Raw genomic sequence first — 24,697 nt, forward strand, 5'->3', positions numbered from 1 at the left:
TTGAGACCCTGCATTGACTATCGAGGCCTAAATGCAGTTAGGGTAAAATATCGCTATCCCCTACCATTGGTCCCATCTTCCCTTGAACAAGTGCATGAAGCCAAGATATATACCTAATTAGACTTGTGCAGTGCTTATAACTCAATATGATTAAGAGAGTGGTACGAATGGAAAACAGCCTTCCTTATGACTAAGGGGCACTATAAATACTTGGTCTTGCCCTACGGCCTAGCTAATGCCCCGTCTGTATTTCAGTCATTCATCAATGAGGTGCTTAAGGACATTATTAATCATTATGTAAATGTTTACATTGATGACATTTTAATTTACTCTTATTCTGAGGAGTAACATGTCCAACATGTAAGAAATGTACTTCAATGTTTAATAGATTATCAACTATATTTCAAAGCCGAAAAATGTGAGTTTCATGCAAAGACCACTTAATTCCTGGCTTATATAATCAGTAAAGAGGGTGATGAAATGGATGAGTCCAAGGTTCAGGCTGTTCAGGGTTGGCCCACCCCATCACTGTAAAGGAACTTGGCTTCACAAATTTCTATCACCATTTTATTCATGGATTTAGTGCCATAGCTGCCATGCTTACCTCTTTGTTAAAAGGTAAACCCAAAAAACTTGTGTGGTCCGATCGTGCCTGGCAGGCCTTTGTCAAGCTCAAGAAAAGTTTCACCTTCCATTTATAGTCGAAGTCGATGCATCTGACAGCAGAGTTGGGGCGGTTCTCTCATAGTCGCATGGATTCCCCGCTAAATTATATCCCTGTGCCTTCTTTTCTCACACTTACCTCTGCAGAAAGCCACTATGATGGCAGTAACAATGAACTTCTCTCCATGAAGGCAGCATTTGATGAATGGAGACACTTGCTTGAGGGTGCCATTCACCCATTCCAGGTGATTACCGATCACAAGATCCTAGAATATATTAAAGCAGCCAAAGATTAAATCCCAGACAAGCAAGATGGGCCTTGTTTTTTACCAGATTTAATTTCACACTCACATACCATCCAGGCAGTAAAAATTCCAAGGCTGATGCCCTATCCTGAATGTTCGAAGGTTCACAAAGTCTCCCTAAACCAGAACCCATCTTTCCATTGTCCATTATAATTGCACCCGTGCATTGGGACATAATGCAGCATGCCCAACAACATGAACCTTCCCCACCAACCTGCCCTCCAGATAAGACGTATGTCCCTGATGATCTTTGATATCAAGTCATACATTGGGTGCACACCTCTCTTGGGTCTGGTCATCCTGGCATCCAAAGAACAATTACCTTGGTAAGAAACACATTTTGGTGGTCTACTTTACGTGAAGATGTAACTAACCATGTTCCCTATCTGTCACTCACTCGATGTTGTGTCGATGTAGTGACACTAGGGGTCACTCTTGGGAGCCCGAGACACCTCTGGTCTTTGATAAAAGGCCAATGAAAATTGGCGAGTGGTATTTGCATGCCACTCCCCCGGATATACGGGTATAAAAGGAGCTGGTATGCAACCACTCATTCAGATTTTCTCTTCGGAGCCGAACAGTCATGCTCATTGAGATGAATTCCCACGACTGTTCATTCACCTCTGCTGGATCTGATGGTGCATTTCAGCGGCTTCTCCCCCCTCTGCACTGGTGCACTGCAGAGAATGCTCCTGGGTGCTTCGGCAGAAATAAAAGAGTATATTTCTCTAAAAGAGTGTATTTCTCTAAAAGAGCGGCACACACGGAACATCTTTTTAAAGACGCGTCTTTTTAAAGATGCCTTTCCGATTCTGTGTTATTCCTGGTTGCGCTCGTAATCTCTCGCCTTCTGACGGTCACGATCACTGTCTTTCGTGTCTGGGCACTGTCACGTGGAGACAGCATTCGTGGATGGTCATGTACTCATTGCGAGGACATGTCCATGGCAACGATGCGGTCGCGGCTCGCCTTCGTAAGAAAGCAAGCCACCCCAGAGGCTCCCCGCCTCAGTCCTTTTACCCACGGGTATGAGGCCAGCGCGGCTAGCACTGGGGGCAATTTGGGGACCCCAATGGGACCGCCTCCACCGGGTATCCCCCGCAGACCTCCCATTCCCCAGCACGTCTCACGGCGAGTTCGACCTCTTATTCGGAGCCTGCGAAAGTGATGAGCTCTCGAGCGCAGCATCGGAGAGCGGGCTCATCCAGTCGGACGCAGAAGCCTCAGCTGGGCTCCTCCTTTAGGGGACAGGCTGACGTGGAGATTTCAGCAAGAGCGGTTTCCTTGTTCCCTGGGTCACGTATCCGGTGTGCACGGCCATCATCACGACTACCATCCATCACTCTATTTGGTAGGTTTGGCGGTCCAGCGGCAGTCTCCCGCCCCTGAGCGCCCAGCTGTGGCACAAATCTGCCCCCGATGTGACAGTCTCCACGGGTCATGAGGACAGGCCTCTTCCTCCCCCGTCTCAGGCTGTTCCGGGGGTGGTCACAAGGGGCCAGGTAAGTGCTTCGATGTCCCCAGACTCAGCACGGCCACGACATGGTGTGGCACCTCGAGCTCCGCCCCACCGTGAGGCCCCACCTGCCGGTACATCCGACGACGTTGTCCCTTTGGTCCCCCTTGTGCAGAACTTGGACGTGTGGCTTGCACTTTCCAATCCATCATGATGGCTGGTCCAGACCGTCCGACTTGGCTACGTGATTCACCTTGGTGAAGGACGAAAACGCTGCTACCTGGCGCAGAGATCGCTACCCTCCTACGGTAGGGCACGATAGAACCTGTCCCTCCGTCCGAGATGAAGAAGGGGTTTTACAGCCCCTACTTCATCATACCGAAAAAAGGCGGTGGGTTGCGGCCAATCTTGGACCTGTGAGTACTGAACCGGGCTTTACACAGACTCCCATTCAAGGACGCAAAAACGCATTCTGGCGAGCGTCCGGCATCAAGATTGGTTCGCGGCGGTAGACCTGAAGGACGCGTACTTCCACGTCTCGATCCTTCCTTGACACAGACCCTTCCTGCGGTTTGCATTCCAGGGTCAGGCATATCAGTACAAGGTCCTCCTTTTCGGCCTGTCCCTGTCTCCTCACATCTTCACGAAGGTCGCAGAGGCAGACCTTTCCCCGCTAAGGGAGGTGGGCATTTGCATTTTCAACTATCTCAACGACTGGCTAATCTTAGCTCACTCTCGGGACATGTTGCACGCACACAGGGACTTGGTGCTCACACCTCAGCCGACTAGGGCTTCAGGTCAACTGGGAAAAGAGCAATCTCCTCCGGTTCAGAGCATCTCTTTTCTCGGTTTGGAGTTGGACCGCTTGCCTCACGAATGAGCGCACCCAGTCGGTGTTGGTCTGTTTGAAGGCATTCAAACAGAAAACAGCGGTTCCACTGAAACATTTTCAGAGGCTCCTGGGGCATATGGCATCCTCAATGGTGGCCACCCCGCTCGGGTTGATGCCTATGAGACCGCTTCAGCACTGGCTTCAGACTCGAGTCCCGAGATGGGCATGGCACCGCGGGACACATCGTATGGTCATCACGTCGGTCTGTCACTGTCTTTTCAGCCCTTGGACCGACCTCTTGTTTCTACGGGCAGGTGTTCCCCAAGAACTGGTCTCCAGGCGCGTTGTGATCACGACGGACACCTCTAAAATGGGCTGGGGCACTGTTTGCAACGGGCACGCAGCTGCCGGCTTGTGGACGGGCCCGTGACTACATTGGTTGTTGGCAATTCTGCTCACCCTGCGGAGGTTTCGGCCGTTGATCCAGGGCAAGCACGTGTTAGTTCAGACAGACAACACGGCAACGGTAGCATATGTCAACCACCAAGGCGGTCTGCGCTCTCGTTGTATGTCACAACTTGCCCGCCGTCTCCTCCTCTGGAGTCAGCAGCACTTCAAGTTGCTGCAAGCCACTTACATCCCGGGTGACCTCAACACTACAGCGGACGCGCTGTCATGACAGGTTACCCTCAGGGGAGAATGGAGACTCCACCCTCAGGTGGTCCAGCTGATTTGGAGTCGATTCGAACAGACACAGGTGCACCTGTTCGCCTCCCAAGAATCCTCCCCACTGCCTGCTCTGGTATGCCTTGACCGAGGCCCCCCTTGGCATAAACGTGCTGGCACACAGCTGGCCTCCTGGCATGTGCAAATATGCATTTACCCCACTGAGCCTACTTGCACAGACCCTGTGCAAGGTCAGGGAGGACGAGGAGTAGGTCGTCCTGGTAGCACCCTACTGGCTCACCCAGACATGGTTCTTGGACCTCACGGTCCTTGTGACAGCCCCCCCCCCCGGCGAATTCCCCTGAGGAAGGACCTTCTTTCTCAGGGATGGGGCACCATCTGGAACCTGCAAACAGACCTCTGGAATCTCCATGTCTGGCCCCTGGACGGGACGCGGAAGATCTAAGCGGTCTACCACCTGCGGCGGTAGACACGATCACTCAACCTACGGCCCCCTCTACGAGGCGCCTGTATGCCTTTAAGTGGTGTCTGTTCGCTAAGTGGTATTCTTCCCGACGGGAAGACCCCAGAGATGCGCAGTCAGATCAGTGCTTCCTTCCTGAAGGAGAGGTTGGAAGGGAGGCTGTCCCCTTCCACCTTGAAGGTGTACATTGCCACCAAAGCAGCACACCATGATGCAGGTGACGGTAAGTCCTTAAGGAAGCACGACCTGATCATCAGGTTCCTATGAGGCACCAGGAGGCTGAATCCCCCCAGACTGCACCTCGTTCCCTCATCGGACCTCTCTGTATTTCTTCAGGATCTACAGAGAGCCCCTTTGAGCCTTTGCAGTCAGCCGAGCTTAAGGCACTCTCCTTGAAGACTGCCCTCCTGACTGCGCTCACTTCCATCAAGAGGGTAGGAGACCTGCAAGTGTTCTCTGTCAGCAAAATGTGCCTGGAGTTCGGTCTGGGTTACTCTCACGTGATCCTGAGACCCTGACCAGGCTATGTGCCCAAGGTTCCCACGACCCTTTTTAGGGACCAGGTGGTGAACCTGCAAGTGCTACCCCAGGAGGAGGCAGACCCAGCCCTGTCATTGCTGTGTCCGGTTTGCACGTTACGCATCTATTTGTATTACACACAGAGCTTTAGGATCTCTGAGCAGCTCTTTGTCTGCTTTGGTGCACAACGGAAAGGAAGCGCTGTCTCCAAGCAGAGGATCGCCCACTGGCTCATTGATGCCATAACTATGGCATATCACGCCCAGGACATGCCATCCCCGGTAGGGCTATGAGCCCTGTCTACCAGGGGTGTAGCGGCCTCCTGTGCCCTGGCCAGGGGTGCCTCTTTAACAGACATTTGCAGAGCAGCAGGCTGGGCAACACCCAACACCCTTGCAAGGTTCTACAACCTCCGGGTGGAACCGGTTTCATCCCAGGTAGTGGCACACAATACAAGCGGATAAGTCCGGGATAGCCGGCCGGGTGTATCGCTTGCGCATAGCACCTTCCACCTCCTTTTGAGCTGAAGATGTGCGCCATTAATTCCCAGTAGTGTTCACAAGTTTTGTTCCCTGGTTGACTTCCTCCGAGCCCTGTGGCAGTCGAGTTTTCAGAAAGACTTGCTGCCGGCCCAGTACACGTGCTAACTAAGAGCCCTGTTCTGGGGTAGGTGCTCCGCATGTGGCAGTTCCCTGTAAGGCTAACCCCATGCGATATATATCTTCCGCTAATTTGTTTCCCTGTTGGCAAACTGCGTCTTCCTTGGGCAGAGCCCCTCTGCCCCAGTCTCCATGTTTGTAGTAACTCCTCCCCCATTGGGTAGGATCTACCTTGAAGACTCTCCACATGGTCGGAAAGACCATGTGACGTATTCTTCCACTTAAATATCCCCCCCTCTCTTTGGGCGAGGTGTGGTCTCCGCGATGTCTTCCCCTTGGGAGGGACACCCCCCGACTAGACCTGGCGGGGTTGTCCCCAAAGGGCCGTTCGACACTCATAACTATGTTGGGGAGGTTACGTGTTGACCTGGTGTGCTGGCTATGAGGCACACAGTAGTCTGCCCACCACACACCGCCAGTTCATGTAACACAGTTCAGCCAATTGTGGCGTTTTGTACAGGGACCCCTAGTGTCACTACATCGACACATACAGCTCCTTTTATACCCGTATGTCTGGGGGAGTGGCATGCAAATACCACTCACCAATTTTCATTGGCCTTTTATCAAAGACCAGAGGTGTCTCAGGCTCCCAAGAGTGACCCCTAGTGTCACTACATCTACACAACGTCTCGTTCCCTCCATCAGGGAACGGAGGTTACACAAGTAACCATGACGTTAACAGCTGTCATATTTGTGTTTCGTGTAGAACTCCAAGACAACTGCCTGCTGGACTCTTGGAACCTTTACCGGTACCCCAGAGACCATGGTCTTATATCTCTATCGACTTTATTACAGATCTCCCAGTATATAATGGTTGTTTTCGCAATTATGAATCAATTCTCCAAGTCATGCAGACTGATCCCCATGAAGGGTTTGCCCACAGCAATGGAGACTGCAGAAGCTCTTTTCAATTTGGTGTTCAGGATATATGGACTTCCGGAGGACATTGTGTCAGATAGAGGGCCACAATTCACATCCAGGGTATGGTGAGCCTTTTGCACTCAACTTAACATTAATATCAGCCTTGCATCAGGTTATCATCCTCAGTCAAATGGTCAGTTGGAAAGGTTGAATCAGGAGATTGGATGTTTCCTATGGTCATACTATAGCAGAGAACAACATCTGTGGAGTCGGTTTTTCCATGGGCTGAGCATGCACAGAATTCCCTCATACACTCATTTACAGGATTGATGCCATTTAAGTGTGTCCTAGGCTATCAGCCACCACTGTTCCTGTGGTCTGGAGAATGCTCTGAGGTTCCTGCTGTGGACAATTGGGTCAGGAGGAGCGAGAGAGTGTGGAACAATGCTCACGTTAGGCTGCAACATGCCATTCGAAGACAAAGGATACAAGCCAATCGAAGGAGATGCCCCCAACCTGACTATTGACCTGGCCAGATGGTGTGGCTATCTATGAGAGACCTACGCCTAGGCTATCCAGCAGGAAGTCCAAGATATGTGTGTCCTTTCAAAATAATTAGACAAATTATCCCAGTTATCTGTAGACTTGAACTTCCTGCTAATGTATCTCTTCTGAGACCGGCCTGAGAGACATCCATCAAGGAGGCAGTAGAGTCTACTCTTCCACCTCCCCTGGAGATTGACTTATCACCCGCTTACCTAGTTAAAGAGAGCCTGGACTCCAGATGTTGAGGTCATCGGATGTCTTACCTCATGGACTGGGAAGGATACGGACCTGAGGAGAAATCGTGGGTTTCAGCCAGTGATATTCTTGACCCCTCGCTCATTATGGACTTCCACCGTGATCGTCCTGATCGTCCGGCACCTCGACTACAGGTACGACCACGAAGGAGAAGAACACCTGGAGGCGTTCCTAGAGGGGGGGATTCTGTTACATCTCTGTCTATTGAACCCACTCCCAAATGCCTGAGGGCGCCATCTCCCGAATATTGAGCTGTGACCACTTCCTGTGCCATGTGTATAATGTGTGTTTGCTTGTTCATTCGTTGAGAAGTATTACCAGCCTTTATCTACTGCCTTACTGAGCGTTTTTGTTATGGTTTGATTCCTTGGTTTTCGACCTGTTTACCTGTTCTTATATTTTTTAAATGTGGTTTGGATTTATCTGCTTGTTCCATTGCTTTCACGGATTATACAGGCCTTGCCTGGACTTTGACTATGATTTAAGGACTACAGTTGGATTTGTTTGTTGGACTTCATCTTCTAATATACCTTTGCACATGGATTCACAATCTAGTGACAACTCCCCTTCATTACACAGAATGACCAAGGTGCTAAACCATAATGTGGCATTTAACATTAAATATCTTCAATCTTTTCTATCCTTCAGTGAGTGGTTCAGTGATTAAGGCAAAAGCTTGCATTAATCATATCAAGAGACAGCATTTTGGACAAAGTCATGCCACACTTTACAAAAAGTCTAAATTTCATTGCATAAATAACAAAATACCAAGCATCTGCAAACAAATTATTCAAGACCTTTTCTAAGAACTAACTTCACTTGGCTTAGACATTGTTCTCAATTACTTTTAATCTATAGATGATTTTTAATGGATGTATGAAGCTAGTTTCACTTAAGTAGTAACCGAATGTGTAGTTCACATTAACTATAGACATGTTTCACAAAATTGAACAACCAGAATATGTCCAAATACTTTTTAAACAATATATCTATTGTCTCATAATTCATGTAAAAACGTTGGCTTGAAAGGCGTGTTTGTGCTGTCTTTCTTTAAGATCAATATCACTTGGTGTGATACTTTCTTATATAAAGCAAAGACATTCATTTTAAGGACATTTTTAAGTGTGATGTAAGTATCCAAATATTTTTGGTAGGCCATTGTACAGACTGTTACATTTCCAAATTTGTGAATTACTGCTTTTTTGTGGGTTTTGACCAAAGCAAGTGAGAGTGGCAAACATCAGAGAGAAGAATTCTGTTGGAGAAAATGCCCAATAACTGTCCAAATCGAAACAACTGAGGCAACCAGTAAATCAAGATGTGCCACACATGGGCTGCAGGTGTATGTTTCTTAAACATTTCAGCTTCTGCTGCCTAGAAACAACCTGACTGGAGAGTGTTTAAGTGGTTGTCCACTTAGAAATGAAGTGGTGGTACTACACCAGATGCCTCGGGTAGATATGGATCTACATTTTTCTCTTCTCTTGTCTCTTACTACTGATAATAGAAAACTACTCCCATATCCCTTGCCCTCAAGAACCAGGCTGAGAGTTTTGAGTTTGGTAATATACAAACCTGAAGGTCCTACTTAATTGGTGAGGCTTTGACCCTATGTAAAAGTTTCTCTCCACCCATAAGAAGCCAAGGTCAGCTTATACACAGAGAAAGGTTTCTCACCAACAAAAAATGACACACATTAAGGCCTAAAACTGAGTGCTTGATAAGAGCATGTCATCCATTTCAAAGAAATCTGTTTATGGAGGCTTCACTTCAGCAGTGTGAGAAATGTAGATCCCTGCCAATCGCTTACGATAAAGCTGCTGTTTGAAGTCTGAGCTCCGTGCCTCCATTAAAACAGCATGTTGAGAGTCAGTGGGGTAATTTGTTTGTTGTTGGAGGTGGGCCCAGGCTCAGTATTGGAGTGATTAGTTTTTGTGCTGGCCCTCAAAAATATCTGAAGCTAATAAAGGGAATAGAAAATGAGTGCAGCTGCTCTCTGGGCACTATTGAGTGTTTTTCTGATATCTTGAGTGTCTGTTTTTGCTTAAGTTCATGTTTTGGGGTGTTTTTTTGTTTTTTGTTTTTTGTTTTTTTTTCAAAGACAAATTGAGAAACACTGTTTTTTGAAACAGCAAGCATTAGCATAATCATCTGATGAAATTAAGGCTGTCACTCCAAGGACCACAACTGGTTCTTTGTCAACAAATGTGTCTTTTTACACTCTACATTCTCATCTCATTGAAACCAGCCACAAAAGAGGTAGTCTTTTTTTTTTATCAAATGAGAAAAGTGAAGTAATATAATAACAGAAGGTATTTGTGGTTAAAAAATAGCACTGTTTTGTGACATTGCAAGACACATGTAAATGCAAGGAGCACAATTCTCGGTACAAACATAATCCCTACTTTCAGTAGTCTTAGTACTGACCTTCTGAGCTATGTTTTTACCAGAACCCTAATGAGGATGGGGAGTAAATGAGCCTTCTATTTTGTCTATTTGTATATAAACCCATGGCAACCACACACTGCTTAACTAAAGGCATAATTAGCTTGACTGGCTAACTTCTCCGTAATTGGGATCTGAGAGTGATGTCATTCTCTATTGCTTGCTAGTTCTAAGAGCTACAAATACATAAACTCAACCCAGTCATATAATACTGAATTAAGATTCCAAGCTGACTGTCTAACCACAAATTTATGAGCTATTAACAGCCCACCCAATGGGGTGATGAAGGTCCGGGATGGCTGACAATTGGTAGAGCACCACACACTTATGATTTAAGCATAGCTTACTGTATTCAAACAAAATGGCTCATTTACCAAATCAAATCAATTTTAAAGGAGTCATGCACTCCAGTGGCCAGGAGAGATGTTGGGCCAAATATTTCCAAAGCAATGTAAAGGAAACTTATTGAGCAATGAGATGCACCTTGCAAAGCAAAGCTGCCTTCACTTTCCATGTTTACAGTGTGTTTTATGAAGGGTGACTCCACAAATCAGAGGCCTGAAGAAACATCAGAAGCTTTAACCTTTAACACACAGTGAGGATTTTAGTCTAACAGTATGCGAAAGACTTTCTCTGCATCGTTCATTATCCTACGTATTTTCAAAAAATAAGAGAGTAGACTTGACTGTACCAACACCAACTGTATTACTGTTTCCCCATGAAGTAAATTGTTGTAGAGCAGGGATTTTCAAAGTCTTAGACAAAAATATAAAATCTTCCAATTAAACAGTAGTACATTCTGACCATTTATTTGAAGTTTAATGTTTTATCAGGTACTGTCCTGTAGTGTTATTTAATAAAAATGTATTACATTTCAGGCGTTGTAGCCATTTACCAATGATGATCAATAGCCTTATATTCAGTCTGACAGACTCATTCGGCAATGTGTCATAAACTGGTGGGTAAACCGTATTTTGCATTTTTTAAATTAAAAATACATATTTATCCTTATGACAATGTGATTGTTTAGCTGTGTTTATAGACTATATCTGTGATATGCCCGCATCACATGCTCACATAAAATTTCACAGCTCTGATTATGTCTGTGATGACTTGTGAAAATAGAAAATATGTGGCAAACATATTAAAATTAATGAGTGTGAGGGGAGTGAGGTGCTTTATATTACAACATGGCCTACTGGCACATTCGTTAACTGGCAAAGCATCCCAAATTTAGTTTGTGAAAATGTTTTTTTTATTTATTTATTTATTTATTTATTTTTTTATCAGAATGAAATATCATGCTTCATATCATTTGTCACCTTTTGGTAATTACCATACATTGTTTTTTTTTCGACATCTGTTTTGATGTAACTTAATACAACCGTAAAACAGTGTTTGATTGTAATTATATTAGTGGTTCTAACTCTGGCAAATTTCAGGATTAAATCGAACACAACTGCATGCTTAAGCTACAGATTGGGTAAATCATGATGAAATGTGTTTTAAGTACTATTTAAAGTGAAGCGACATTTGATTTGAGGGAGTCAACCTGAACTAAAAGGAGGTCTCTCTCTCATTTGAAAAGTGCCAGTGGTTTCCTGTATTTAAACCTCAAGAGCTTGTGTAATGTAGTAGATCCAAAAGAAACTGACATAACAATCCAAGCTAGTAAGTAAAATAATACTGTAGAATACACAATGACAGTCTGAGAGCACTGCACTAATACATGGTAATGAAATTAAATGAAAGAAAATAAATGTTACAGGCAAAAAAGTAATGATATAGATTATACATATTATGATGACAGTGGCAGCGCTGAAAAATGTTGCCTAGCACAAAATACTTCAAACGTCTGATGATAAAGCTGAAGATAAATTATTTCACAAGAACCAAACATGGATGACTGTTGCGAAAGCAAGGAAAGCAAGGAGAATAGGCAGAAATGAGAGTGACAAAAGCATGCAAACAGACAGCAAACATGTAGGTGAACAAAGCACAGGGAATTCCCTATTTCCAATCACATTCCAAAGTTTGGAAAAGTTGCAAATCTCCCTGTAGTTAACTGCATTAGGAAAAGTTCCCATTGGCTGTGTGTCACAATGATGAAATTTTAATTTAGGACTAATTTGCCCCCAATGTTTAATCCAATAAAACTCCATTCATAGTAGTAGATTAATGTTTTGTGGCCAATTTTTTTATAACCCAGTAACAATCTAAAGAACATTGCAGCTAATTATTAGTGTTTTAACTTTTTCTTTACTATAGTAGGCTACTAAAGTTTTGATTGAATCCATTAGTAAATTCCATTTGGTTTGTTGACCCTAATTTCAAATGCCTGGGAAATCCTCCATGGCCTTGGTCTCAAATCTCAAGGAAGCAGAAGAGTTCATAAACTTTCCAAGGAAAGCAAATCATTTTAATTAAACTTTAGAAAAGGGCCAAGGGTCATCAGAGACCTGAAGGATTTTTCACCATTGATTTTAATTACAGCAGCCTTGTAGAACAAAATATATAAACGTGAGTTACCACCACTTGAGTGAATCACATCCACTAAAGCTGTGATGGGTTTTTAACTTTAAAACATCAAATAGTTATAATAATACTGAGAACTGCACAGAATATTCAAGCTCATCAAGAAAACCTATGACCAACTTTTGAACTTTTGTAAATTCTTCTGTTTCATCTGCACACTGCATTAGTAGAGTGTGTACACAATTCTACAATTAAATGCATCATTTGACCAGCCGACATATCCCGACAGAATAAACCCCACCAATGAGAGTAATGGGATGCTGAAAGAATCAAGTCTTGTACACAGGAGAAAGGAAGTGAAAACAAAAATAAGTTCTCTTCCCTCAATGAGACACATAGCATGAGGGTTAGTGGAACACACAGTTGGATGATGAATGTCTGTTTGCATTCCAAGTCGACAGGAGAATCAAACGAGAGCCCAGAGAGGGATAAATGTAAGACTGGAGTATGGTAGAATGAATATGTTGGTTAGCTTATGCATTTTTGTAATGCCTTTCGATGCAGCAAATATTTATGTATACTCATTAATCTTTTTTTATATTTATTTGTTAAAAATGTTGTGCAAGTAATCCTCTGTCCAAGAAATCAAAAGACAATTCAGATTTACTTTTACACTAATTAAATATGGTTGTTTTTACTCAAAAAGGGTTTGCCTAAATCAGTTTAGAGCTAAATATAAAGTAAACTTCTTAACCACCTCAACTGCCTCCATATAACAGCAGGGATAAGAATAATTGCTTTGTTGTGTGGTTTATGTAAAAGAGGACTGATGCATGCTGACGGTATTGCGGGAAAACAAACACCTTCTTAAGTATAACATTCTCACATGATGAAAAAACATTCTCCACTGTCTGTATTGTCAGATTGATGGATGATTTTATTTATTTACCTATTTATCTGTTTGGGAAAACAGAGTCTTTAGCTTTCAACACAGACCTAATATTTTACCCAGAGCAAAAGCTAAAGGAGAATTATCCTAAGCCCTCATGGATGGCAGCTGAATGGACCTTGTTAGAAAGAGAAAGCTAAGGTGTGACAGGGGGCTTGTTTGCACAAAGCTTTTGCTCCTATCATTTTGCCCAGTGGTAACGTTAGGTGGGAATACCCTGTTCTTTTTTCTGCTATCTTTACTTTTCTTCTGGTTTTTATTTTGCTTTTTTTTTATTTTTTTTTTTTTTTTTTTTTTATTCTGAGTCATATCAACAGTCTGGACAGCTCCCAGGTAAGTGTGCTGTCGCCAGCCATTTGCACACCTGTGGAAAGTTGCTCGCTTCCTCCCTCTCCCTCTCTTCCTTACCATCCTCCCCCTAACCTCAATTCCTCTCACTCATCTGACCTGTAACAAGGATCAGTTCACACCTCTGCTCTGTTTGTTTGGCTTGTTATGTCAAACCATCCCCCAAATGAACCCCAATAACTCTATGTCAAAAAGATGTAACCTTCCTCCTCCACCCCACCCCCACCCACATCCCTATCCTTGGGCTGCATGCTGACAGAGATGCATGGGGGTGGAGAAGCACAGGAATGTGAGGATTCTTCCTTTGGACCTGCTGACTCCCTCATTTGAGGGGTAACGTATTAAGAATAGTCACCAGTTCATTTAATTGGTTCCTTTGTGAAAAACAGACTAAATGTGAATTGGGTTCTTTGTGTAGAAAACAGCCTACCTAATCACTTAGGTTACGTTTTCTTCTTCCTTAAAGGTGCACTTAATAACTTGTATTTTGGTAAGAAAATTTTACATATAAAAATTTTTTAAAAGCTATTTTTGAAAAAAATACACGTAAATGATGCACACTCAGATGAGATGAAATACATGAGATATTTTACATGGAGCGGGGTCACCTCATGGGGGCCAACATGTTGCAAAGGCCAAGTAATCCCCCTACTTTCGAAAACTTTCCATAAATTACATTTATTAATCATGGCTGCTTGCAAATAGCATATTTATACAATGGCATCACTAACTGAAATCTTGCCTTTGCGTGGTGCTGCATCCATCTGATATGTGTCAGTATATGTTCAACACAACTGTCAAATCGGCAAGTGCAACATAAATAAACAAAACTAAAATAATCTGAGTGCACCTTTAAGGAAACATTAAGTGATAAGTTCCAGACTATGGGCTTAAACAAACCCAATTCCCATTCGTCACAATCCTCCATGGTTTGCAGAATCAGCACCCTTCATACCTTTGCAGGCCTTTCTGTGAGAGATGGGCTTAGACATGTCTCTGTAGTAGCCCTCCTTGCAGTAGTGGCAGTGGCGACCTGCTGTATTGTGGCGGCAGTTCAGGCAGACTCCCCCACTTTTTCTCCCGGAGAGTTTGTAAAGCTCCATGTTGAAACGGCAACGCCTCGCATGAAGATTACAATTGCAGGCTGCAGACAGGGAAAACCAAAGACATATATTGAAACAAGATATCCTACAGTGCATAACATGATTATATCTTATCATGCATAAAAGTCGTTAGACAGTCAACCACAGGAATAAAGTGAAGTTTTATAATCAATAGGCAGTTGTGATATAGGCCTCCAATCTGAATTTATGGACATAGCCAGTTTGACAGCTATGTTTTACCAACCTCTTCAACTGCTGAAAATTAAGTGCCAGGGAATTAACTTCTTGTAATAATGAGGTCAGTTTCTGAGATTTTGCTTTAACCAGAGCTCCTCTCTCCCACTGATGCCCAGCAATATCAGACAAGGACTCCAATTACCATTCTATTCCCAATCCCAACCATGCACAGGAAATTGCGCTACTGCTTGTTTACTAATGAATAAAGTTGCTGCCACTAAGTTTAATTACTGTCTGATGTTTATTCATGACTGATTTGTGTGCACTGTGAAGCCATGTTCTCTTTCAGCCTGGGTGAGACATTGGTGTGGCTCCTCCTCATGTATTATTCAACAATAAATCCCAACACTACCACCAAAGTGCTTTGGACTGCGAAGTTCAACTGCAGACAACTGTTGGCAAGGCATCACTCATACACATTCTCTGAGCAACTTCATCAGAAGGTTTCTTTGGTGGGATACTGCAAGGCTTAAAAAACATTTTGATGAGAGAGAATAACATCTTTAGAGATTTCAGTCTCCATGTAACTGCCATTGTATGTACCTCTTGAACAATTGCAATCAATCAAAGATATTTTGTGACTTTTGATTTCAAAATACAATCAGAGAAAGATATGGAACTTTGACTCTGTTCCCTGTGACTTTAGAACAATGTTGTTCAGTTAGTAACAAGTGTCATTACACTCGTTGAGAAAACTCCACTTAATGTCTCCCAAAAGACTTGACTCCACTTGGCTCAAAAGGAATCATCTCCAAAGGTTTTCCACTTGTTGCCAAATCATTTAAAAACTTTGAATATGTTTTCCAAAATGCCTGTAGGATATAAAGAATTTGTCCTGGAAGTGTCTCTTCTTCAAACTCACTTCATGCATGGCTTGTTTGCTTTCAAACAGGCATAATGTTGGCATTAATTCTGTCTGCTTGTTTGGATCCCAGTGAAAATGGATCCTTTCTACCCTCCAGCAATGGATTATTCACTTTTGCTAACAAGGCAAATGCAATCCACTATGCTGCCTCTGGCTTTTTTGAATGTTTACTGACTTGCTGTTTGAACTGGTTTATAAACAGTTGGTTTTACTGTTCTTGAAAAGCAACGTTGTACCACTCTTTATTACTTTCAACCAAAAAGGCACAAAAAAATCTTCATTCCTGTCTTTGCCCAATATTGCTATTGGACTAACATAAAACTGAGCAAACTAATCACAGCAACATGTTTTACTAAAGTAATAAGAAAAATCTGTTATTACAATGACATCACCCCAAAACTGTTCAGCTGTATTCTTTCTTCCTTCGTAACATGATTTAAAACAATCTGTGGTAAATAAGTAATGTTTTGCATGGATTGGGCACCCTGCACAAAGGTATTACTTTGTTGCAGTAATTAAAATCAAGAGCCAATGCATCCAAAAAGATTCCTAAATGATTCAGCTTGAACTTTGGTTTAATTTATCCTACTTCCTAATAGTTATGTCAGTATACATTTCAGTAGGTATATTTTTTTAATTAATTTTCTAATTTTTAAGCATAACAGTCAGAATGCACTGTTGTAACATTACCATTCACCTAAAAGAGCTCCTCTAAAGGAATTTGCACTGTCAATGTGAGGCCATTACTTGGCTCATGCAGATGATGTTTCTTCTCATCCTTAGTGATGAATAAAGTAACCTTGAGCACACAGGCACACATAGGGCAGCTGGAGAGAGGCTGGTTTCAATGTATTATACCTCGTATGGTTTCCTCATTTAAGGTGCAGTATGTAAGATTCAGAAACCCTTGTTATTAATGACACCTGTGGCCATTAAGTGAACTGCAGCCAGCTACCTGTTGCTTGTGCTCATGCACACACTCCATAGGGACGCGAGCAAGTAAGCATCGACCAAAACAATGACTTAACGTACAAAGAGACTGAATGTGTTTCATCAACATCATGCTGACAGATGAGGTAGCATAATTAAAATTACACAGTTATGATTGTTTTACTACAAACTTTGTGACTGTATATTATATTTGACTCTCCAGTGCTGGAACAGGGCTAAAACAAAGTGTGGATATAGGTCTGACTATGCGAGACTGTAGTTTGAAGTAATCACTTTTCTTTGCTTGATACATTGACTGCAATTATACTCAGGGTTGGGGAGTAACGGAATACATGTAACGGGATTACGTATTTAAAATACAAAATATAAGTAACTGTATTCCACTACAGTTACAGTTTAAATCATTGGTAATTAGAATAGAGTTACATTCAAAAAGTATTTTGATTACTGAAGAGATTACTTTGGATTTTATAGTCATTTGTTTCATTTAATATTTAGTCCTTTCAGATGGAAAACATTTATACATATAAATGATGCGATCCAAAGTGCATTTGAACAGTGGTGAAACACTTTCTTATGATGTGTTACATTCATACGAGCAGACAGAGAAGTAACTTTGAAGTAAGTTTGGAGCAGAAGAAATAGAAATAAACCTTGTGTAAATTGTCAGCTTTATGATAAGCTAAAATGTTATTTCTAACCATTTTAAATGCACATGTTACCAGACACGATCATATTTTTTTATCAAGAAAATTCACATTGGATCATAATTTCTTTTTTTCTAGTAAGACCTTTGATATTAGGGCAAAACTCGTATTCTTGATAACAATTTTTGTATTGTTTTCCTGTAAAAATATCTGAAAATCCTTAAAACAAGATCAGTTTGATTCAACTTGTTTTAGAAACAACACTGCATAAGATATTTAGGTTTTTCAGTGAATGTATTTTTAACATGTGCATTTTGTCTTACTGTACTGGCAGAGTTTTTATAGTCAAAACAAGTGAAAAAAATCTACCAGTGCTGAAGAAGTAATCCAAAGTATTTAGAATACGTTACTGACCTTGAGTAATCTGACGGAATATGTTACAAATTACATTTTACAGCATGTATTCTGTAATATGTAGAGGAATACATTTCAAAAGTAACCCTCCTTGTAGTCAAGGCTCTCGGGAGCACGCATAAACGTCACATCCTTTGAATTTCCCGGCAAAAGTGACCCGCTCCCTTTGCATGAAAATCAGTCTACAGGCTTTAATAGGCAAACTAGGAAGTCCGGGAAGGGCTCATTTCTTTAAGTTTCATTACAAGCCATTCACACATTGGCCAAAAAAAAAAGGCGAATATTACATGAAAATTTTTACATATTGCACCTTTAAGAGATTGTGATTGTTGTGATATGCCCCTGTCCACATGAAGGTACAAGCCAATCCAACACAGACACAAACACTCACACAAAGCATATGGTCTCCTCACACACCTGCTCTTTTACAGGCATGCAGGATTCAGGGTGGTTACAAACACAAAGAGGACGTACATTATGATGACCCCCCCCCCCCCCAGTCAACTCACTGTCAGACCCTCGTGTACACGTTTACTTCTTATTTCTCTGCTTCAGATTAGCTCATTTTGCCCTTCTTTCATTCATTCTGCCCTCTCTGACACAAACTCTCACACCTAGATCAACCTGCATGCATTCTCATTCCTTTGAAGTGCTTTCAGACTTGTTAATCTAGTCATGTCATCTCTGGCCTGAAAGCATGAGCATTATTTAAATGTGGCCTTATGTGATGGAAGAAGATTACAGAAGCTTTTGGAAGTGTTAGGAAAAGCTCATCCCTATGGTGGTACTTCCTAACCACAGAATGGAATAACATGCACTTTAATAGAATGAAAGATTACAAGGTGTCCATCCGAGCTGTTGAATACAGATCTGGATGAAAACCTTCATCAGTGATTCCGACAAAACAACCTATTATCACTTGTAGCTACACATCCACTTAGCCGATAAACCCCAGGCAGAGTGAGATGACTCCCTCTGATTGGCTGGCTTGAAGAGAAAGCCAAACCAGATGCGTTTTGTCTCTTTCTCCTCTTTAGTTTGGCTTAGCTCACTGAGAGGCACACACAGTCGTGAGGAGAGTGTGTAAGGTGATAGCTCTCAGGACAGATAATTGGCTTTGTTAATGTCTTAAGAATTTTCTTAGAAGAGAGTCTCAATTTTGCTTTGCACTCCCCGGTTACTGGTTACATACAATAAGTTACATAGTTGAATGGTGAAAAAAAAAGTTACTGTTCACCAAAAATCACAGACATTTATCAATTAATATAACAAAATATCAAGCATTTTAACTTAAGTAAAATGGTGATTGAAAATGTGAAATTAAATTAATGATTTTGACCCTATTTTTGCACCAGTCTTTTAGTTGGTTTTTATACATTAAAATGTGTGTTTAAAATACTGTAAATCAAAACTACTTTTCCTAATACAGTTCTGCATGCATGCTATGTTATCTCATGTGGTCAGCTCTGTTTGTCCTCTTCATTTTTCTCTCATTAATTAGTTATATTACAGTCTCAGGGGCCAGCAGACTCCTCTCTGCTAGTGACCACTTATTTCCTTCATCTGCAAACATGAGGATTTCCTCAAATACTTAGTTGGTAAATGAACACTTTTCCAGGCAGATGCATTTTGGGAGACATTTGTGACAAGAGAGAGGCATACCATGTCCTTTATTAGGTGTGAGTGTATTTAGGGTTAGATTTTTGTTAACCCAATCTTATGTCAACAGATATTTATGTGCTAAACTATCACACTTTTACAGCTGCAGTTTAGGTTATATTCTCTTCTCTTTCTGCTGAAACTGAACATACCAAAAAGAGAGGAGATTAATGCCCTCTCTCTTACACTCTTTGTAAAAGCATGCTGTATAAACAGTTTTAAAGTAGAGGCCATTGGTAATTCTCCTCCAGTTATCAGGGATATCAGTCTAGCACTCAACACTACCAGGGCCGTTTTTTTTCCCACCCAGACAGAGGGAAGATAAAAAGATGTCACCCTTTAACATAATTCAGAGATTACAGTTGTTATTTCTACAATCTGAGTGAAGGGTGAAAAATATGTAGTATATTACACTGATTTTAAAGCTGATGTGTGTAATTTTTTGTATGTTGAAATTCTTTATATAATTCAGCTTAAAGCTGCACTACGTAACTTTGTGCTCTCAAGCGATATCTGTGGTTGAAACTTAAAACTGCAAGCAATTTGCAGAAGAATACATTACATCAGTCATGTTCTGGTGGATGAATCTCCCAATTTGAGCTTACCTGGACATCGACTGTTTGTGATCACGACTGGAGCCTGAGTCATAACGTGCTGTTTAGGACCCAAGCACTAAAATTGAGGAGGCCCTATTGTTCTTCTAAAGATTATTATTATTAGGGCCCAAGCACTGAAAGTGCGGAGGCCCTATTGTTCTTCTAAGGATTATTAGGGCCCAAGCACTGAAAGTGAAACTGACAGTCATAAGCTCTGCCCAACAGGAAAGTGGCCATTTTGGATTGTTTGAAAAATGCATGCTCTGGAATTTGAAATACTCCTCCTAGGGATTTCATGTTACAGGTACCAAATGTGGGCGACATCATGCCAAGACATTGACGATGCTAAATTGCGAGCTGATTTTTGATATCGAACGGTGTTGCCATGGTGACGTGATAAAATAACATTAAAAAATGGGTCATAAAAAAAGTGTCTCATATCTTCTATGTGCATTGTGTGATTTACATCAAAATTGAGCCATATGTTTGGTCTTGCGAGCTGATCACATTGATGTGGCTATTGTGGGTCACAGCCATAGCGCCACCAACTGTCGGAAGGAAGTGTGGCACTTTTAACAGACTTTGAAATATCCCTCTTATGTTTACCTGAATTGCTTCCAATTTTTTTAGAATAATGTCAAGACAGTGCAGATTTAAAATTCTGAAGGGATTCTTGATATCTTAAATAGTGTTGCCATGGCAACACATTAAATGTCATTATTACTTTTTATGTATATTCACATGTTTTTGAGGTATTGGCATGCTTGAATTTTCATGATATTTTGCACACACATCAGCGCTGTCGGCCATTAGGCCTAGGCAAAAGTTAACACATGGGCATGTGGGGAGCGCTGTAACGCAGTGGTGGGGTCAGTTTCTTCTACGGTCACCAAACTTGCTACATATATTGTTCTCATCAAGCTGGACAACTTTCAAAATAACAGTCATTTGCTCTGCCCAACAGGAAGTTGGCCATTTTGGATTGAATGTGCATTTTTTGAACATTGCAGGCCCTGAACTTTTGAATACTCCTCCTAGGGGATTCATGTGACTGGCACCAAACTTATGCAATATTATGCCAAGACATTGAAGATGATGCAATAAATTAAGGGCAAAAATGTGAAACAGGAAGTTCCTTATATCTTCTGTGTGTATTGTATGATTTTGATGAACATTCAGCTGTATGTTTGGTAATGGGGGCTGATCACATTTATGTGGCTATTATGGGTCACGGCCATAGCATCATCAACTGGCACCACTAAGTAAGGCAATTTTATCAGACTTTGAAATAGCCCTCTTGTGTTTACATGATTTGCTTCAAAATTTTTAGAATAATGTCAAGACACTGCTGATGTAAAATTGTAAAGGGATATTTAATATCTTAAATACTGTTGCCATGGCAATTTATTGTGTAAGCGAAAGCAGTTTTTAAAGTGAAATAAAAAGCTATAGAAGTCTAAGTTTATTGCAATTAAAATGTACAGCACAAACTTTTTATTTTTTATATAAATAAAATATAATAAAAATATTAACTGAAATGTAAAAATACTAGAAAATCAAAGCCATCTGTCTAACCTATATCTCATCCAAATATTAGGTCAATATATCAAAAAGTGACCTTTTGGTAGCAGTTTGTATTCAGACATAGTACCAGAAATGTCCAATAGAGGACAGTCAAGCTCCATTGGTGAATGATTCCCAAAAGACCATATCTGCACAATTATCTGAGTAAATGTGATTTTAATGCATCCATTTAGACAGTTTATAAAGATGCATAGAGCAGAAAATACTAGGCACATTTCTGTGTGTGTGTGTTCCTATTAGATCACCATCCAGCTTGTTGGCGATTTCTCATATTATGTGATGGTCAAATATGTACTGCTCCAATAATTTTTCTATCATGAAATAAATCGCCTTGACCTACTGTACTCTTCAATTGGTTATATAAACTAAGCCATCTTGTTTTTTGAAACCCTTTAGCTTCCCAACCTTAAGGTTTACTTAGAAAAATAGCACTTAAGGGGCTTTATGCAACACTTAACGTGTTTTAAGGGTGTTCTTAAGTAAAAAATAAATACTTAAAGATCCTGTGAAATCAAAATTAAAGTTTTGCTGCTTTTCATCTATATCTATTTGCTAGTGTACTTCTAAACATTGACAAAATTTGTTTTCATAAGATATAAGCATTTAAAATCTGCAGTCTCTCTCTTCCACCAATACCGATCAAACATTTTTATGACTCATTCTACACTTCGGACTTTCATCAAAATTTCTGTCCAATCTAATGCTTTTTTGAATGAAAACGCACCCTCCCTTTACAATGTCTGACTGTGTTCTTATTGGTGCTGATCAAGCCTTCGCAGGGCACTTTGAAGAGAGCAAAATCCATGAAATATGGTCGTTCTGAACAGATTTTCCGGTAAGAATCGCTTAAAAAGTGAGTTCTGACTGTCGGTTATCACCTTTCACCTCTCTGAAGCTATCACAGTGGAGGGTAAATGTCTTGAAAGGAAATAATTTACAGGGATGTCTGGGTGATCATTTCTGAACAGGACGCAACAACACTGGAGCTAGATGCGAAGACAAGTGGCTGGAGTTTATATTCTTTTTGTGCAGCTGGAGGTTTCCTGGGATGTACAATTCTTGTAAGTGTTCTCTAATTATTATGCTTGGTGTATTGTGATTCATAACATGGATATATTATCTTATCTAATGCTGACACAGTTAGATCATCATTCGGTTTACAAATATTTGGAAAAGCTGGCCGATATTGAGATTACCTCTCAAGTTTCCCCTGTAAGAGTGCTCTAGCTTGATCAGCATGATGGAAAGGGGTGTGTGTAAGTGTATGGCTACAAACCAAAACTTATTTGCTAGTTTTAAAAATGGGGCAGGTAGTTTGACATGTCCCGTCCCTACTTCCTGTTTCAGTAGGAAATACATTAAAACAGTAACTCCAACCTCGCTTGTCAAGGCACTTCAGGCACTTCAGTTATTTTCTGCAACTCCTTTCATTTTAAGGGAAACTTTAGGGTGTTCTTAAAGGAAAATTACTCTTAAGGTGCTTTATGCAATCGGGCCCAAATATTTTAAAAGTTCATATGTGACGTCATTTCTGCGACAGCCCCAGAGCTCCGACGCTCAGTGTATACATCAGCATCTGAATTCACTCACTCATTTCATTCACTCACTGCTGAGATATAGTGCACTCATTGCCATTCACTATATATGAAATAGTGAATGAGTGAACGATTTCGGACACAGCAATAGATTTTGATTGCATAAAAATTTATTTGTATCAATATTTTATTGAAATTAGACATTTTTGATTACATGATAACATAAAAATAGAGGATCAGTCGGGTTTTTTTCCCCATTTACCCCCTATTTTGAAAGATTTTGATAAAATGGTTGAGTCCATTTTCATAGTGGACCCTCATGTGAGGCTTGTTTGAGATGCCAAATGCCTCACCTTGAAAGTGGATGAGAGCAGGCTGGGGAGGAGTGAAATACGAGCTGTCAAGTTGGACAGTTCTCACTTCTCGTAGTGGATCAGCCGCTACGAGATCAAAGGCAGAATGTTGTGAATATTTACATATAATTTATACACATAAAAACATGATATTAAAGATAAAAAATTAAACATTTTAAAAGATAACAAAACATCATGGTTGTTTAAGCCAATGAGCATTAAGCTGTGTCATCAGCAAGTCATTTCCCACGGTGCTTGCAGTTCGTGTAACTCTGAAAAAGCAGCTATGACGTCTGCCTGCTACAACTGCGGCCACCTCGCTCTCACAGGAGTATTTTTTTGGGGGGGGGTGGGGGGGGGGTGGGGCGATTCTTCTTCCCCTTTTTCTCCCCAATTTGGCATGCCCAATTCCCAATGCACTCTAGGTCCTCGTGGTGGTGTAGTGACTTGCCACAATCCGGGTGGCGGAGGACGAATCTCAGTTGGTGGAGGCTTCACACTATTCTCCGCGGCATCTGCGCACAACTCACCACGCGCCCCACCGAGAGCAAGAGCCATATTATAGTGACCACAAGGAGGTTAACCCAACGTGACTCAACCCACCCTAGCAACTGGGCCAATTGGTTGCTTAGGAAACCTGACTGGAGTCACTCAGCACACCCTGGATTCAAACTTGCGACTCCAGGTGTGGTAGTCAGCATCTTTACTTGCTGAGCTACCCAGGCCCCCTTGCGGGAGTATTTTTGACATAAATGGTCATGATATCACAGCAATTTGGACAGATTTCTAACCGGCATGCACCGGTGATCACCAGTAATCGGGAATCGGGAATCGGTTCTGCGCAGAACTTGCTCATCTCAAATGAGCCTAATGAAATGCATGCTGTTTTATCTTCAGACAAGCCTAATGATATGCATGCTGTTTTTTCTTCAATCATTGGATTGGATCATAAGCAGAGAACATGAAATACATGTAGCCTACTGTCGCTCACATGTTGCGTGTTTTAAAAATGCACTCTTTTAACAATTTAAAATTGAACTTTTTGATATAAGCATTTGTTTTTTAGCAACACTCAAATGGCCCACCTGTTGGCCAGGGACATTTAACAGGTTTAAAATGGGCGTGTAAGACGGCCTCTGTAGCACCCCCATTTTCACCTAGAGTCACCAAAATTGGTATATATATATATTGTTGTCATCAAGCCAAACAACTTTAATAATTACAGTCATTAGCTTGCACAACAGGACATCGGCCATTTTGAATTTTTTTTTTAAATCGCAGGCTCTGAAC

General features: G+C 41.6%; 1 protein-coding gene across 2 annotated transcripts in view; it reads right to left on the reverse strand.

Annotated features, from left to right (window-relative positions):
• Positions 1-24,697, reverse strand: part of LOC127448709 (netrin-1) — a 108,046-nt gene that overhangs the window by 27,931 nt on the left and 55,418 nt on the right. For both annotated transcript variants that reach the window (XM_051711456.1, XM_051711455.1), the window contains exon 2: positions 14,419-14,607. In XM_051711456.1, the coding sequence (XP_051567416.1) occupies positions 14,419-14,607 (189 nt within the window). The remainder of the gene's footprint in view (positions 1-14,418; positions 14,608-24,697) is intronic.

The sequence above is a fragment of the Myxocyprinus asiaticus genome, chromosome 12 (genome assembly GCF_019703515.2).
Source record: "Myxocyprinus asiaticus isolate MX2 ecotype Aquarium Trade chromosome 12, UBuf_Myxa_2, whole genome shotgun sequence".
NCBI classification, from domain to species: domain Eukaryota; kingdom Metazoa; phylum Chordata; class Actinopteri; order Cypriniformes; family Catostomidae; genus Myxocyprinus; species Myxocyprinus asiaticus.